General features: G+C 42.2%; 1 protein-coding gene across 2 annotated transcripts in view; it reads right to left on the bottom strand.

Moving 5' to 3' along the window:
* Positions 1-10,893, bottom strand: part of PBX3 (PBX homeobox 3) — a 222,472-nt gene extending 211,579 nt beyond the window's left edge. The window contains exons 1-2 of one of the 2 annotated variants that reach the window (XM_066367143.1): positions 9,916-10,893; positions 8,894-8,967 (exon numbers count right to left, since the gene is read on the bottom strand). In XM_066367143.1, coding sequence (XP_066223240.1) covers positions 8,894-8,967; positions 9,916-10,115 — 274 coding nt within the window. In that variant the 5' untranslated portion in view covers positions 10,116-10,893. The remainder of the gene's footprint in view (positions 1-8,893; positions 8,968-9,915) is intronic. The other variant, XM_066367144.1, reaches the window with a different exon arrangement.
* Between the last annotated feature and the right edge of the window lie 6,048 nt (positions 10,894-16,941).

The raw sequence follows: 16,941 nt of genomic DNA on the forward strand, positions 1-16,941 counted from the left end.
ATAAAGGTTTCTCATTAGAGGGTAATAAAGGTTTCTATATAATATGCATCTATAAGCTTCATTTCACATCTCTCTCTATATATATTTTTAATGCAGTAGTTTTCCCCCATCAAATGTCACTCGAGAATTTTAGAAGTCCCTCCCAATAATTCCTCTATAAATTCCTATTTACAAGGTTTATTATTAGTACACCTCAAAGCCTGTAGAAACCTTTTTGTTAAAAATAATAATATGCAATTTCAAAAGCTTTTTGTTCCCATTTCAATCAAAAATAACTTCATATGTTTTAAATGATATTTTGTAAGTAATCAGGACTAATGAGGGTTCATTGATTTAACTAGTTCAGGGAATCTAAGAAGGGAATGAGAATTTAAAGTAACCAAGTATTTTATTTAGAAGAGCAGCTAATGTGTAGATATACTAAGTCCTCACTAAGAAATGTAATCAGAACTTTTGTATCAAGAGACTCTCACACCCCCTCTCTGTGCACATTCCTAACTCCTATTCACATTAACAGACACCAACCACACATGCACACGGAGGAGATGCCAGCCTTAGTAGTGTACATGCATGGCATCTGGGGTAACTAAATAATCCATACAGATCTGTAGAGAAGTTATGGCTTATTGCGTCTAGAGTCACAGCTACAGTGGTAGAATTCAGACACTAGAACCAAACCTCAAGACGAACACTTTATCCAAACTTGCTCCTACTCACCACACCAGATTGTAGTTAGACCAGGGTTGTACAATTCTACCTCTATGGATGGTTTAACAGGTAGAAGTTCCATGTTTGAAGAAACCTTAATTTTTTTTCACAGGCCCAAAGAAATTCTGCCCTCTTCCCCATCCACCATTCCTATTACAGTATTCACTCATACATTTCCCCACAAAATGCAGAAAATCACTTGGGTCCTTTTTTTTTTTTTCCCTACGAATTTAGTTTTTTAATGCAAGAATCCTAAGAAAGGGTTTTTTTTTTTTAGGTGAGAGGAGGGGAGATAATGAGGCAGATTCCTACATGTGCCCTAAATGGGATCTACCTAGCAATTGGCCCAATGCTCAAGTATCAAGCTACTTTTAACTCCTAAGGCTGATATACTCAGACCAAGGGAGCTATCTTCAGTGCCTGGCCAACGCTTGAACCAATCAAGCCACAGGCTGCAGGAGAGGGACAAGGAGTGAAGCAGATGGTTGCTTCTCCTGTGTGCCCCGAAGGGAATCAAATCCAGGACATCTATACACTGGGCAGACGCTCTATCCACTGAGCCACTGACCAGGGCCATAGTTGCTTTATAGAAAGAAAACAAAGACCTTGGCTTACACCAATAAATGTCTTCAAAATCAGAATCAAGTATTAAACTCAACTTCAACATGAAAATCAAATATTACAGTAATCTTACACAACATACAGATGCCATTATGTAAATTCCACAGGTTGTGTAAATGGCATGGTTTTACCATTAATTCTAATTGTTTCAGCTTTCAGGTAACTGAAGTCAGTCTTAATGCTCATTTAATATAGTTTCCTGAAACCCAATTCAACAACTTCTTCCTTCTTTCCCTAGTGAAGAATATATATTCTTGCAAAGTTCATTTTGGTGAAGGCAATGGTGCACAAGCACACAAGCAAGTCTACATGTCTGAAATGAAGTGATGACAGTTCACTAGCCATGTTGCTGAAATTAGGCTTTCGAATAAAAGATTAGATGACACAAAATTCTTAGTATACTTTCATATAGAGAGAGCAGAATGAAAAATCCAATTAAGTCCATTAATATTCAGAAAAATCCTGTAACATTAAGTTTAAATAATCATATGAGAGGGGGGGAAAAAACCACCAATGTTCTAGAATCTTCTCTAGACCTTTCAATCAATTTTATTTATATGCAAAACCAAGAGAAACTTAAAAAAAAAAAAAGAAAGAAAAAAAACAAAGCTCCTCCTGATGCTAAAGCTCTCAATTTACTGACAGGCAAATGGCTTCATGCTGCCACTTAATCTCATTTCTTGCATAATGCCCTCTAATTAGCATATCAAAGTGAATTAATACTTCTAGGGCATTAGCAATGGGGAAATCTGCTCCAGGCTCACAATAGCAGTTAAGAGAGAGCCAAGAAATCCTCAAAAACACCACAAACCACTTTGCATTGCAAAACTGTTCAATTTATTTATCCTCTCTCTCTAAACACTTTTACCGCACACTGTTTTACTACTGTGCACCAAACAAAATGATGATTGCCAAAGTTACCAGCATCTGTAATGCCTGTTTAGAATCTTAATTTAGATTATGTTGCAGATAATTTCTATATGCAACCATTTGTTCTATTATAAATGTTAATATAGAAACAGTGGATATGTTGACATTCTCAATTAGTTAATTTGGATTTGAAATAAAATTTTATGAGATTTTAAAATTTATGAATATTTTAATGTAAAAAGCCACCTGCTGGACTCTGATGCCTAAGAAATATGCTTTGGAAACTGATGTATCACATAAAGCAAAACAAACAAAAAAATCATTTTGCCATAACATATGTTGAGTTTCCCAAATAATGGTTTAAACACTGTGAGGAATCATCAGCATTAAAAGGATTACAATGTATACCAAGTTCTCATTAATATGATCACACAAAAGGGTTACTGTTCAAAACAGATTAACATTTTTAAAGCAGTTAATCTGTAGAAAACAAAAAGTACAAAACTTTTAACAATTTTTATCCACAATTATTTTTGTTTGCAGTCCTAATCAGTTACACTCCTATAGCTATTATAGGCAGTCCAAAAAATAAATAAATAACGATTCAACTTAATACATTCTATCACACCAGTCTTTTTGCTAGTCAAATTTAGTAGCAAAGCAAACTACTGTTACATCTAAAACTACAAATATACTGTATTTTTGGAATATATTCATAAAAAATAATAAGGAAGAAATTCCGGTTACTATTCTGTCTACAAAGGAATTAGAATCAAGTGTTAAAGATTAATGAAATTTATTTTCAAATATGTTGTATCTGAAGTCATAAAAAGGTTTATTTTTTTTTTCAGCAGCTCATTCAAGCATTACTTATAATTTATTTGTTATACATTGCTCACAAAAATTAGGGGATATTGAAATATCCCCTATGACACTGTCATCTAGCTTTGACAGTAATTTGTTTAACTTCTATAACTTTGTAAAAGATGTGATAGATCTGATAGACAGATCTGAAAAACTTTCACCAATTTACACAACATAGTGATGTAAATTATTTACTTTGTTCATACTTAAAGACTCAAATGGCCTACTGAAGTAGAGCAAATGTTTGAAAAGGTCAACACGAGAGGAAGGGTGTGCAAGCTTTGTTAGTCAGTTACTACCTAAATCATGCTGATCACACTGATAAATGGCTAAAACACAAGCCTGCTGAGAAATCAAATAAAACATTATTCTCATAGTGTCAATATTGAAATAAGTATCTAAAGATGTTCACATGTACACAAATATAGAAAAATAGTCTAAAAATCCTTATTTAAATTGATGTGTTGGTGCTGATGTGTTAAGTATTTATTGTGAATAGATACCTCAATAATATAAAATAAAGTGATGACTGATTTAGGGAGTGGTTCATATAATGACATTTTAATTCTTTATAGTTATACTTCATGTCATTTCATCCTATACAATGACACCAAAAAGTAGCAAAATAAGACGTTAAACTTAAATGTTTTGGAAGTAGCCTTTTACAATATTTACAAAATGAAATCTAAAAGTATAAGCAAAATTAATTAAAAGGAAAAAGATCACGGTATGAACAATGTACACAGATATATTTTACGCAAGCCGATAAACCAGTGTGCTCTTTGGAGCAAGTCAGGGCTTCCTTTGCTGTTGTAATATAATTCTGACTTGGAATAAAATTATGTAAATTTACATAATAACTTAGTAAAGTTCCAAATAAAATACCAAAACTACACAAATCTGTAATAAAATAAAGCCCGCTAAAACTGAAGCATGAAAGAATTACTTGCACAGATCAAGTTAGTATTGACAAGAGAGTTCACCATATATCTACTGGGGGAAAAATGGTTGAAAGACAGCTCTATATTTTTAAGATAATACTTACTTGATACTTTAGATCATGACATTCTAAACCAATATGGTAGCAGATTTTTTTTTCTAGGTTTTTTGCAAATATTATTTTCTGCATGTATTATCTTATGACAATGATAGAGAAAGAATAAAGAAAGTTAGAAATACACCATTCTATACATGCTCCCTCAAAACCTCCTGAAACAACCTTCAGTAAGTTATACAAATTTACAAAAATAGGAAAAATAATTGATTAAAAATATTTTTAAGTTGCTTTAAGAAAAAAATTTGTAGTAAATATATCTTGTGATATTTCCAAGATACACCTACGTAATTCTTCCAGTGTAATCATTTAATATTTCTAATGTAAACAAGCCACGTCTAAAACTGAAACAAAATTTAAAATGTTGTAATTTCATGGGGATTCAAGTTTCCCATCTATCAACATGTTTGAAGCTGTCCACAGTAAACATTTTTAAAAATGAGAAAATAAGTTCATTAAAACAATATTAATCGTCTATGAAACAGTATATTTGTTTTTAAAACTTTGAAAAAATAATAATTATATTGGAAATATTGCAAGTGCAACTGAAAAGGAGGTATAGAGTATGTACAATAACATTTAGACCACATATAACAATTTTCACCTTGTTGAATTTTCACTTGATGGAATATTTGGTTTTGAAACAATTGGAAATTAAAGAATTACATAGCACTGTATAAAGAAAAAAGGAACAAATTTTAATACTGGAGCATAAATAAAAATAAATAGACCAGAAAAAGAAGACCCCAATGAGTCTCTCAACATTCAGGGTCAAAATTAAATAGAGAAATGTTGACCAAGAATACTGCCCTATCCCTCTGAAAGCTAGTCATACTTACAGCAGTAAAGATAAAAGGTTTAATCATATAAATCATAATCTAAATGCACATAAAAGCCCAGAAGCTACACTCTTGATACAATTTTGATATCTAAAATTCTTATGGCTCTTTCTATGGAGGGTTCCTTTAAGTGTAAAGCATTTTTAATAGTCATCTTCTTCTCCTTAAACATAAAAAATACTTCAACCAGCCCAACCAGCCAAGCAGGCCTTTCTCTTCCCCTGCGGACACCTCTTGCAGTAGAGAAGTTCATTAAGTTTTATGATCTTCCCAAGTCAGTCCTGCTTATAAGCCTCACAAAGGCCACAAATCTGGCAAACCATCATGTATGCCATTAGACATTACTAGTAAATGAACGCTATTTAGGGTTTGTGGTGGCAATAAATCAGAGTTTGGTTGGCAGCTATCAACGTGGAGTTTTTTAACCTACCATTTAAAGAAAGGAAAAGGTAGTGGTTGATTTTTTTTTAATATACTACATTTTTTCACAATATGATTCAGATTATATACTAAAATGTTGGATTTTCATTAAAAAATTTTAAATACTTTTTTTTTCTCAAAAAGAACCACTTCCTTCATTTGAAATGTCATTTATTAAGGGCTTTGGAAAGAAAGATTTGTGAGGATGGTAGTGTTTCACAAAGGAAAGTACTTCAATAGTCAAGATTAATGTGGCCAAAAAGATATGAGGGAATTAACCCCCCAAAAGTATGTAAATGAGGAGGCTTCATAGCAACAGGGATACTTAATAAGAGATAGATGGTAAAATAAGACTAAGAAAAGAAAATCAAAAGGAAGATCTAAACATATTTATTTTACTGGTTGCTTATGTAGTTTAAAATGCATTAATATCTCAATTATAAAGCCTGTAACTTTTCAGTTGCTTTCAAAATGCATAAATACCATAATTTAACAATGATAGACTTTTCTGCCCCAAAAGAATTGTATGAGTTTTACAAAAAAATATTATTTTCAAGAAAAAGCAAGTGTCTCAAGTAAAGTATACTTTGCCTACCTCTGAACAAGAAAATAATATAATTGTGGTAGATTACCCATTTATCTGTCAGAAGGAAAAATACCTTTTCATATTTGGTAGGATGAAAAAAAGATTTTTTCCAAAGTAAATCCCTCATGTGCAACAGAACGGGCAATGTTCACTGCCTGATCAGAAACCTCAAAATCTGGCAAATCTACAAATACATGGAATTTTCTTTTTAACGGTTTTGTCTTATTTTCAAAGCACATCTGAAATGACATTATCCACTGAAGTGACAGTTTTCTCTCCCCCCCACTAGTCAACCCCCTACTACCTACCCCCCCACCCGCCCATTATGCAGAATAGAGTCATCACATAATCTTCCCAGTTTCTATTATAAATGACAAACAAGGTAAACTTTCTCTAGATTAGACTTATTGTTTGGATACTATATTATCAAATTAAATGATCTTAAGAAAAAGCATTATACAATACACATATATTCTACAATGATTATTTTATAAGTTCATGGTGTTTCCAAAACATGACTGTGGGAACAGATGGGAGGGTAGAGGGACCTGAAATCTGCTGCCCTGCTTTCTTTGCTTTGGTAACACTCGTGTCTACACAGCTGTTTAATTTCACATCAAGGATTCTGAGTCCAGTGTCCCTGTCTCCTTCTCAGCCTAGTTTTGGAGAGTGAGGTGGAGCTATGGATAGTAGGGGAAAAAGAAGGGGAGAGAAAGAGCTTCACCCCCATCAATCATTCGGTACTTAAATCCCATCCCTCTTGAGCTTAGAGAGGCTGGCAGGAAGATGCCTGTGCCCAGACAGCCGCCTTTACTGTCGGCTGTTGGCTTTTTACAAAAGAGATAACGTACAAACTTGGATCCGCTGGCCAAAGCACAAAAAGAGGACCTAATTTACAAGTTATCACTGAAAACCTCAGAAACAATTTTCAAGCACAAAAATTTCCTTTGTCAGCTACCTCTTGCTTCTTAAATAGCAAGAGCCCTACCAAAGCTCTTTCTGCCAGTAATCCCAGACTCTGAAAAGACTTGTTTCTTTTTCGTAACTCACCTTTGACATGAGGTTGACTACACTTTCCTTTCAGAATGGTGTAACTAAGTCTTGTGCAAATAAGCAACTAGAGGACTTATGCTTCCTAATTGAATTCTGCCTCCTTCTAAATGTCTAAACAAGAAAAGCAGTTTGCTGGGTTTGGTTCTGAAGCTGGCTAGGCCAAAACTTTAAAAAGGCAAAAAAAGAAAAAAAAATACAAATTATGAGAAGGGGTGACAGGAAAATATCAATCCCCTCACCCCAGTAATATAATGCCGTATGAAGTGGAATCAATCTTAATATTCACAACATAGTCAATACCCCAGTGCTTAGCTGTCAGCAGAAACTGAAGTGGAGACCTGATAGCAAGAAAATCCTTGGACATTAAACAACATAATTTACTGAGAATTACGTACTTTCAGGCTTCTACACTAAGACTTTCAGATTTATAGCCAGTAAAAATTACCTACCATTTTAAATCACAATGTTTTCTAAAGAGAGGTAAAAATCAACACAGGGTAAAAGTTAGCAATTTAAGATGCCTATGGTTCACAAAACAAATCTTTAACAGAACCACTCAACATTAGGAAACTGTGCATATTATGTGAATGAAAAGTAAAATAGTACTCTTTAAGGCTTTCAATATTTGCTGTTGATTATGGTTTTAGCATATATTTTAATGGACACCAATAACTCATGATCTATTCTTGACTACTTTTTGGATCAGAATAGCATTGCAGGGTGAAAATCTGTTTAAAAGGAGAGTACCTTCTGCCAATTAACAATTATATGCAGTGTGCTATTATTTGTACACTCAATTTAAACACAATCACATTTAACCTTTTAAATAATATCATATGAATATTGCTACATCCTAGACTTTAACTTTCCCTTCTTTGCTTCAACATTAAAAAAAATTTTTTTAAATGGCAACTTTATAATACTGTAGAGCCAACAAACACCAAAAAAAAAAAAAAAATCAACAGTAAAGCTTATTTAATGCACTTGTTTCTTGTACAGGGCAGATAAAACAAATACTAAAACATCTAGATTAAATCTCTAATTCCACTTGAGTGATAACTGTTACCTCAAGACTCAAATATCTTCAATTAAAAGAGTTTAACAAGAAAATTAAATCAAAATGAACTGCCAAAAATTTACCTAATATGTACTTGTAGTTTTCATTCCATCACTTCGGAAAAGCTGTCTTCTTGTATAATCCCTGACTTAAATACTTCAAAAATTGTTTAATCTGCATCTGTGGCCCTTTCTCTACTTTATAAAATACATTAAGCATATGTACAATGTAATGACTTCAAGCATAAAATTTACTAAAACTATTAATAGATGACATACATTTATATGCCTAAAAGCATCATTATTAACCTTCCCCGATTCTTAAAAGTAGTCTTTCCAACTAAAACACTAATTCAAACAAGCCACTGAAGTCTGTTCAATTGCATCTATTCTTATATCTGTGGAGCTGATGCTTAAAGCTGTCTAAGTAAAACAAACTTCGGGCGAAGCTTCTCCCAGGGACTCGGTCCCTGGCATCCAGTCTCCCGTTGCTCCTTTTAAAAACTGACATACAAACAAGGCAAAAAGGAGCGGGAGAAGGCGGCTGGCGCTCCGGGCCCCCTCCCCGTCTGCAGCCAGGGGTGGCCGCCTGGGGACTGCGACCCAGCCCTGTCCGCATCTACACTTCATTTTACATCAGAAATGGAATTGAGAAATCGACTCCAGATTTATTGCAGTTTTTTCTCAAGATCAGGGGGTGGGAAGAAGAGAATGATCAAAGATGGCGGTGCCCAAAAGCAGCAGCTCTCAACTGGAGTCGAAGGAGTAGCTCCGACCCCACCTCGGGGGTCTCCTGGCCCACTGCGGGGCGCAGAGTCTTACCTGTTTTCTCTTTGATCTCACAGAGGACGCTGAAGAGCGCAGGTTTCATTCTGTGACAGTTCAGGGCATGTTTCCTAAAAGGCAAATAGCAAAACACAAAGGTATGAGCATCACCTATGGAATAATATGGCGCCTTCAAGTTAGACCCAAGATTTAATTCCGGCCCCCGACTTTGGAAAGCGCTTCTGAACCCTGGCAAGTCAAAAGAAACTCCAGTTGACTAGTGAGCGACAGCCGGCAAGCTCCGGCGGCTCAAGCTCCAGCCCGAACGCAGCGCGACCCGTCTGCCCGGCAGGCAGCAGCCTCGGCGACCACAGGGCGCAGACCCGCGCGGGGAGCCTCGACACCGGGGCGGGCGGCGACCCGCTGGAGGGGACGGCGCGGAGCAGCTCCGGCGTCCGTTCCCCGCAGGGGGAGCCGCGGCGGCGCGGCCGGGCGGCCGACTGCGGCCAGCGAGCGGTGACAGCTCGGCAAAGTTTGCGAAGGGGCCCTCCCTTCCCCGCGAACTTGGCCGCCCGCCCCCGGCCCGGCCAGGGAACCGCCCATCGCCCATCGCCCATCGCCCCGCGCCCCGGGCGAGGCGGCCGCCCGGACGGCGAGGACGTCCCGCGGCCAAGGGGAGCTGGCGCCGGGCCCCAGGCCCCGGGCCCGGGGACAAAGTTGTACTTCTCGGAGCTGCGGCCCGGGGCCCTCGCGGGGCAGCGCGCACGGGGGTCCGGGCGGGAGCTTTGAATCCACGCGAGGGGGCCGGGCAGCCAGCGGGCCAGGCGGTATGAGAGAGAAAACCACGAGGTCCGCGCGGCGCCGAGTCCGTCCCAAGCCCCGAGAGCAACTTTGCCGACTCCCGCCCGCGGCCAGGGGCTCGGGCCGGTCCCCCCGAGGCCCGCGCCGGTGCTGCTTTTCGGAGAAAGTTCCCCGCTCGGGGCTGCGGCCCCGGCCCCGGGCGCTACCCCGGGCCCCGACTCGGCCGCGGGCCCGGCTCCCGCACACACACAAAAGATGCTTAATGAGACGACACCAACTTTGCTTGCGCCTCGTCCAGGCTCTGGTCGGTGATGGTCATGATCTGGTGGAGGATGTCACCGATGTCCTGCTTCCTGCCGTCGCCGTCCGCCCCTTCGTGGCCGTGCGGGGGAGGCGGCAGGGCCATGCCCCCCTGGACCGAGTGGCCTGCCAGGTTCACCCCGGCCAGAGTCTGCAGCATCCTGGATTGATCGTCCATCCCGCCGCGCGCGGGCGGGAGCGGGCGGCGGCGGCGGCGGCGGAGGCAAAGGCTGAGGCGGCGGCGGCAGCGGCGAGGGAGGAGAAGAAAGGGGGGGAGGGGGAGGGGGAGGCGGCCGCGCGCTCCCCGCCCGCGCTGGGAGGGGGCGGCCCGGCCGGCGGGGCCCGCGGCTGGAGCGGCACGGACGGGTTCCCGGCCCCGGCTTCCGCCGCCGAGGCTGAGGAGAAGCGGCGGGCGGAAGCGCCGGGCTCCGCGGCGGTGGCGGAGGCGGAGGCAGCGGCGCCCGCTGCCCTCACGCGGCCGCCGCGCCGCCTCCTCGCCGCCGCGCGCCCCGCCGGGCGGCCCCGCTCAACTTGCTCCGCAGCGCCGGCCGAGTTGCCGGGACGCACGCCGCCCCCCGCGCCAGCCTGCGCACTCCCCTCCCTCGGCCGCCGCCGCCGCCTCCGCCGCCTCGGCCGGGCGGGATCCGAGCCCCGGCGGCCCCGGGGGAGGGAGCGGCGGCGGCGGGCGGCGGCGGAGGAGGAGGCCGGCGGGTGGGCCGAGAGGAGCGAGGGGGGCGGAGGAGGAAAGTTTGGGAGCGAGCGGGCCGGCGCGGCGGGGGCGCGGAGCCCGATGGAGGGCCCCGGCGGGCCGCACGCCGGGCGGACAGCAGATTGATGGGGCGGGAGAAGTCGCCGCCGCCACTGCCGGAGCCACGCACCCTGCCAGCAGCCGCCGAGAACGGGACTCGAAGGCCGCTGGGCTGAGGGATTGACAGGCTGCCAGTGCCACTCACTCACTGCGGCCCCGGCGCCCGGGGGGAGGGGCAGGGGCGAGTGGGAGGGCGGGGGAGCGCTCTGCACGCCCCACCCCTGGGGGCGGTGCTCGCGCTCATTGGGTCCTGTGCCTCCCGCCGCCGCCGATGGCTCCGCCCCCATAGTTCGGCCCGCCCCTTCTGGCCTCTGATCTCCAGCACCCGGGAGCGCGCCACCGGACCTTCACTCCTGCTGGCAACCTAGCACCCCTGGGTGGGCCGCTTATGTCCACAAACGTGACCTAGGCCCCGCTCCGGCTCCCTAGTGTTAACAATCATGAGTGCGATGAGTTGTGTATGGGACACGGGGCAACTCGCTCCAAAGCCAACCATGTGCTTCCACAAAGCCCAGTGAGCTTCACGCCTCGGACAGTGCCTGGTACACTTTCCCGCTCTTCCCGTCAGGAAATGGTACCCTCAGGGAGCCCGGCCTTCTGTCCTGGGCCAATCGTATCGCGCTCGCAGCCGAATGGGGCGGGACAGAGGCAAAAAAGGGCTGTCCCAATTGGAGCGTTCGAAATGTCCTGGGCACAGGCAGGGATGCAGCGGGTAGGGGCCCCGCCCCTCCTGTGATCACCATAGTAACCGAGAGGGCGCTGCTCGCAGTTGGCGCCCGTGCTCTGGCCTTGCGCTGTTCCCCAAGAGGTGACCAGGTAAGGGTACCAACCGTTGTCCCGCATGTTTGAAGTATGCACTGAGCTGGTCTGACTCCTGTACATTTTCTATATGACAATGTGTGAGAAGTGGATCTGGGAGGAGGTAAAGGGCCTGACATCCAGGACCGATGTAAGGCTTACAACAACACCTTTACAATTCTTGGTAACCCGGGAACTACTCCTTTGACAGTGTTTGCTTTTAGCTGCCTCCAGATCGACCAAAACTGCGACAATGAGCTCTTTATTACAAAGATATGTTTATTTAAGGGTAGACTAGATTTCACTTATCAACTTACTGTGTCATAATGTTGGTGATTTCAGCTACAGATTTTCATATGTGTAACACCTATTCTTCCACTGCACTCTGATTAAAAATGACTAAAAGCTCACATTTTTTGGAATCTGTACTTCCACCTCTTGTGGACGCTTGAGCTTTCTCTTAACCTGATTTTCCAATCAAGGTTTCACCATGTTTTCCCATTTTAGACTCATGGAACTCATCTCTGATTAGATGGTTCTGAAAAGTCTTATTGTTCCTTTCCCAAACTCAGTAAGCTCTTACCTGAAACCAAAAATAGGGGTGTGAAATATGAAAAATGGCTCTTACTCTGCAGGGTTTAATGTAGGACAAGCAGTTCTTTACATGCCAGATGGATTCTTGGAATGAAGCAGGCTCCTCTGTTCCAGGTTCTTTCCTTCGTATGTTTGTGTACTTTTAAATACTCCCCACTGCAAAGCTAATAGCTAACCTTACAGTTAGGCAAGCTAAATTTCTAACAAACTGCACAGCTGCTGGAGAGGGAGTTCCAAACAATCCACTCTGCTTACCTCCAAAGAAGAAGCCTCCCGTATGTTCATTAACATTCCTGGCTTTTCTACAGCCCAATTATTTGTTAAGTTTCTGATTCTTCATTCAAGTACTAGTTACGGGTTGCTGATAGTCATCATAGATTGGGCTTTCTCTATCCTTGTTTTTCAAAACTGTCACCAAATCCTTATACATTTTTGCATAAAGGAGCAAAAGCAAACAACCCATCTTTCATAATTCTTTAACACTGAAGATGTAAAAGCATGGAATAATATCTGAAAAAAAAATTCCTTAAAATCTAAATTCCTTCTAGCTCTAAAATTCAATGGCCCTGTGGCTATCAGGCCTCCTCTCTGCCATCCTTCTAGGCTCATAATCTTGACTAATCAGTCATGAGGATGAGGCTAATTAGCGATGGGGATTTATGGTTATTTTTAGCCTACTCCAAACAATGAGTTATGGAAGCAAAGCAATGTATATAAAAGTGTAAATAAAATTAAAGAAACACTTAAGCAAATAAAGACAATTGGGAACTATGGGTTATATAAACAAACTGGAACATAAAAGCATAAATTAGAATTAAGAAAACAGTTAAGCAAATGCCAGCAATTAAGAATAAAACAACTTGTTAAATGCCTAACACCCACAGCTGTTTTATGGCACATACCTTTAAACCTGTGGTCATTCAGTGATATAGAAATTTGATACCATAATTCTGTGTTAAGTGGATTAGACTGACCTTCTCTGCTTGGAAGGCTTTGTTGTTGTTGTTGTTGTTATCAATATAAATTGCAATAAAGGTAGAGGGTCCTAGCAAGGATTTCCTCACAGTCTCGTTGACAACTGTTATTGATTTAAAGCATAAATTCCTTTGGATTGGTTTCCAGCCTCAATAAACAGTATCACTAATTGCACGTGCTCCAAGATCTCCTGCGTTTGCCAGTCTCTCAGGTCTGTTGTTGCCTTGCCTCTGGTCAGCAATAAGAGTCACGTGGTTGGTACCTTTACAGATAATAGAATAGAACCTCTCTAAATACCTGAATCTATCTTTACTGTTTCTAAGGCAGTGATTATTAAAATGTCAAGCGAGCCTGACCAGTGGTGGTGCAGTGGTTAGAGCATTGATCTGGGATTCTGAGGTTGCAGGTTTGAAACCTGAGGTCATCCGGCTTGAGTGCAGGCTCACCAGCTTGAGCATGGGGTCGCTGGCTTGAGCATCGGATGACAGACATGATCCCATGGTTGCTGGCTTGAGCCCAAGGTCAGTGTCTTGAGCAAGGGGTCACTGGCTCAGCTGGAGCTCCCCGGTCAAGGCATGTAAGAGAAGCTATAATGAACAACTAAAGTAACGCAACTATGAGTTGATGCTTCTCATCTCTCTCCCTTCCCATCTCGTTCTCTCTTTCTCACAAAAAAAAAAAAAAATGTCAAAGGAAATGCAACTTACTTTTGGTGAGTGGGCATTCAGATAAACTTAACAGTGACAAAGTGGTAAAAACCAAGTAGGAGCTCTCATATCTGCCCTTTTCATGGGTTTATATTAACATCACCATTGCTTCCATTATCAATGGAGTCCTCACCACAACAAATGCCATCATTGAGCACTGTTCCTCTTATTTTGTGTTATTTCAGTCTCATGGCCCTATCTCTATCTAGGAGAAATTATTATTAGCTAAGGAAACAAAATAACAGAGGGTGACGAATTTACACAAGACCACAGTGCAAATAAGTACTGGACCTTAAATTCAAAGCTTGACTTGTAAAAGGCCTTAGCAGACAAACTGTGAATTAATAAAAATAAGTAACTAGGTGCTTAATAAAAAGAATAAATAACTCTATTAGAGAAATCAGATCACATGGCAATACAGAAATAAAGTGAAGACCAAACCCTAACCAGACCATCCTTCATGGCCATCTAGGATCATGCCTGACTTCACTGATCTCTCTCTCTCTCTCTCTTTTAGTGAGAGAGAAAAAGACAGGAAGGGAGAGAGATGAAAAGCATCAACTTGTGGTTGCAGCACTTTTAGTTGTTCATTGATTGCTTCTCATATATGCCTTGACTGGGGGCTCCAGCCAAGCTCGTGACCCCTTGCTCAAGCCAGTGACCTCGGGCTCATGCCAGCGACCATGAGATCATATTGATGATCCCATTCTCAAGCCAGTGACCCCATGCTCAAGCTAGTTAGCCTGCGCTCAAGCCAGATGAGCCTCTGCTCAAGCTGGTGACCTCAGGATTTTGAACCTAGGACCTCAGTGCCCCAAGTTGACACTTTATCCACTGCACCACCACCAGTCAGGTGCCTTCACTGATCTTAATCTGCTCTAAACTCTCTCAGAACATATGACCTATAGTACAATTTACCACTATTCTAGATAGTCCTGTGTTGTCACCTCAGGTAAACTGCCTATATACTTATTCCCAAACATATTTCTCTACCACATTAGGAGTGATCACTTTTTTTTTTTTTTTTTTAACAGAGACAGAGAGAGAGTCAGAGAGAGGGATAGACAGGGACAGACAGACAGGAACGGAGAGATGAGAAGCATCAATCATTAGTTTTTTGTTGAGCATTGGGGTGATTGCTTTCTCATATGTGCCTTGACTGCAGGCCTTCAGCAGACCGAGTAACCCCTTGCTTGAGCCCGCGACCTTCGATCCAAGCTGGTGAGCTTTTGCTCAAATCAGATGAGCCCACACTCAAGCTGGCGACCTCAGGGTCTCGAACCTGCACCAACGCCTGATCAGGCGGAATGATCACTTTAGAAGTGGTCTTTATAGTTGATAGCACACATGACAAGTCTTCATCTTCTGAGGATATATTTGATTGAGCAACCAAAGGATCAGAGAAATATCAGTGTACCCTTCTAAGGATGAAGTCCTTAAAAGAGAATATTTGGCCCTGGCCGGTTGGCTCAGTGGTAGAGCATCAGCCTGGCGTGCAGGAGTCCCGGGTTCAATTCCCGGCCAGGGCACACAGGAGAAGCGTCCATCTGCTTCTCCACCCCTCCCCCTCTCCTTCCTCTCTATTTCTCTCTTCCCCTCCCGCAGCCAAGACTCCATTGGAGCAAAGTTGGCCTGGGGCTAAGGATGGCTCTGTGGCCTCTGCCTCAGGCGCTAGAATGGCTCTGGTTGCAACAGAGCATTGCCCCCTGGTGGGCGTGCTGGGTGGATCCCGGTCGGGCACATGCGGGAGTCTGTCTGACTGCCTCCCTGTTTCCAACTTCAGAAAAATACAAAAACAAAAAACAAAAAAAAGAATATTTATTGGAATAAATAATAAATTATTAAAAATAAAATAAACCCTAATCCATGGTTTTGCATTCCTTAATTTCAGTTACCCACAGCCAACTGTGGTCCAAAAATATTACATGGGAAATTCCAGAAATAAACAATTCATAAGTTTTAAATTGCACACCATCCCAGCTGGGATATGAATCATCGCTTTGTCCAACATATCCACCCTTTGCCTACTAGTCACTGAGTGACCATTTCTCAGCCATCTTGGTTATCAGATCTACTACTGAGATATTTTTTGGTGCTTTTGTTCAAGTAACCCTTATTTTACTGAATAATGGGCCCAAAGCACAAGAACAGTTTAAACTTTATCATAGGTATGTACGTATAGAAAAACTACACAGTGTGTATAGAGTTTGGTACCATTGCTGGTTTTAGGCATCCACTGGGGGTTCTGAAACATATCCCCCACAGATAAAGGAGAACTAACTACTATAAATAATTTCTGGAAGGTTTGAAAGGAAGCCCCATCCCTTCTGTTCTTTCATTCCTCATAGCATCTAGTACAGTGCAGTTTCATACATGCACTTGGGGCTGACACTGTCAATTGCTTGCCTGTCATCCATTGGACCACCTCCTCCCATACTGAATGGAACTCTGGTTTTATTCCAATGGCAATGTGCTCAGTCTCAATCATGTCTAAATCATGTAAGAACATCCTGTCCACTGCCTTCTGAGCCTTTCAGGGGAAGAATTGACTTTCCTCATTGAAAAAAAAAAAGTGGGCGACAGACATGGCTCTTCTCTCCTTCTGTCTTTTTCCATCTTTGGATGTAGTTCTGAATCTGGAGTGGCAGCAGCAAATATCTTGTGATAATGAGGTGACAATATGAGGATAAAAATCAACATGGTCTGGTGGTTTATCTTTGTGATCTTCCTCCCCAAAACCCATAATCCCAATCTAATCATAAGAAAAACATTAAATCCTAATTGAAGGACATTCTACAAAATATCTGACTAGTACTCCTCAAACTGTCATGGTCATCAAAAATAAGGTCTGTCTGAAAAACTAACAACTAAGAAGAGCTGAGGAGATATGATGACTACAATAAAATGGAATCCTGGATTGCATTCTGGCACAGAAAAAAATATTGGGTAAAAACTAAAACTACTAAGAAAATCTGAATAAAATAGGAACTTTAGTTAGTAATAATGTATCATCATTCCTTCATTAATTGTAACAAATGTACCATGTTAATGTAAGATGTTAATATGAGGGGAAATAGGATGGTAGGTATTGGAAAACTCTGTACTATCTTTTTTTTCTTCCA

This window comes from Saccopteryx leptura, chromosome 2 (assembly GCF_036850995.1).
Source record: "Saccopteryx leptura isolate mSacLep1 chromosome 2, mSacLep1_pri_phased_curated, whole genome shotgun sequence".
NCBI lineage: Eukaryota > Metazoa > Chordata > Mammalia > Chiroptera > Emballonuridae > Saccopteryx > Saccopteryx leptura.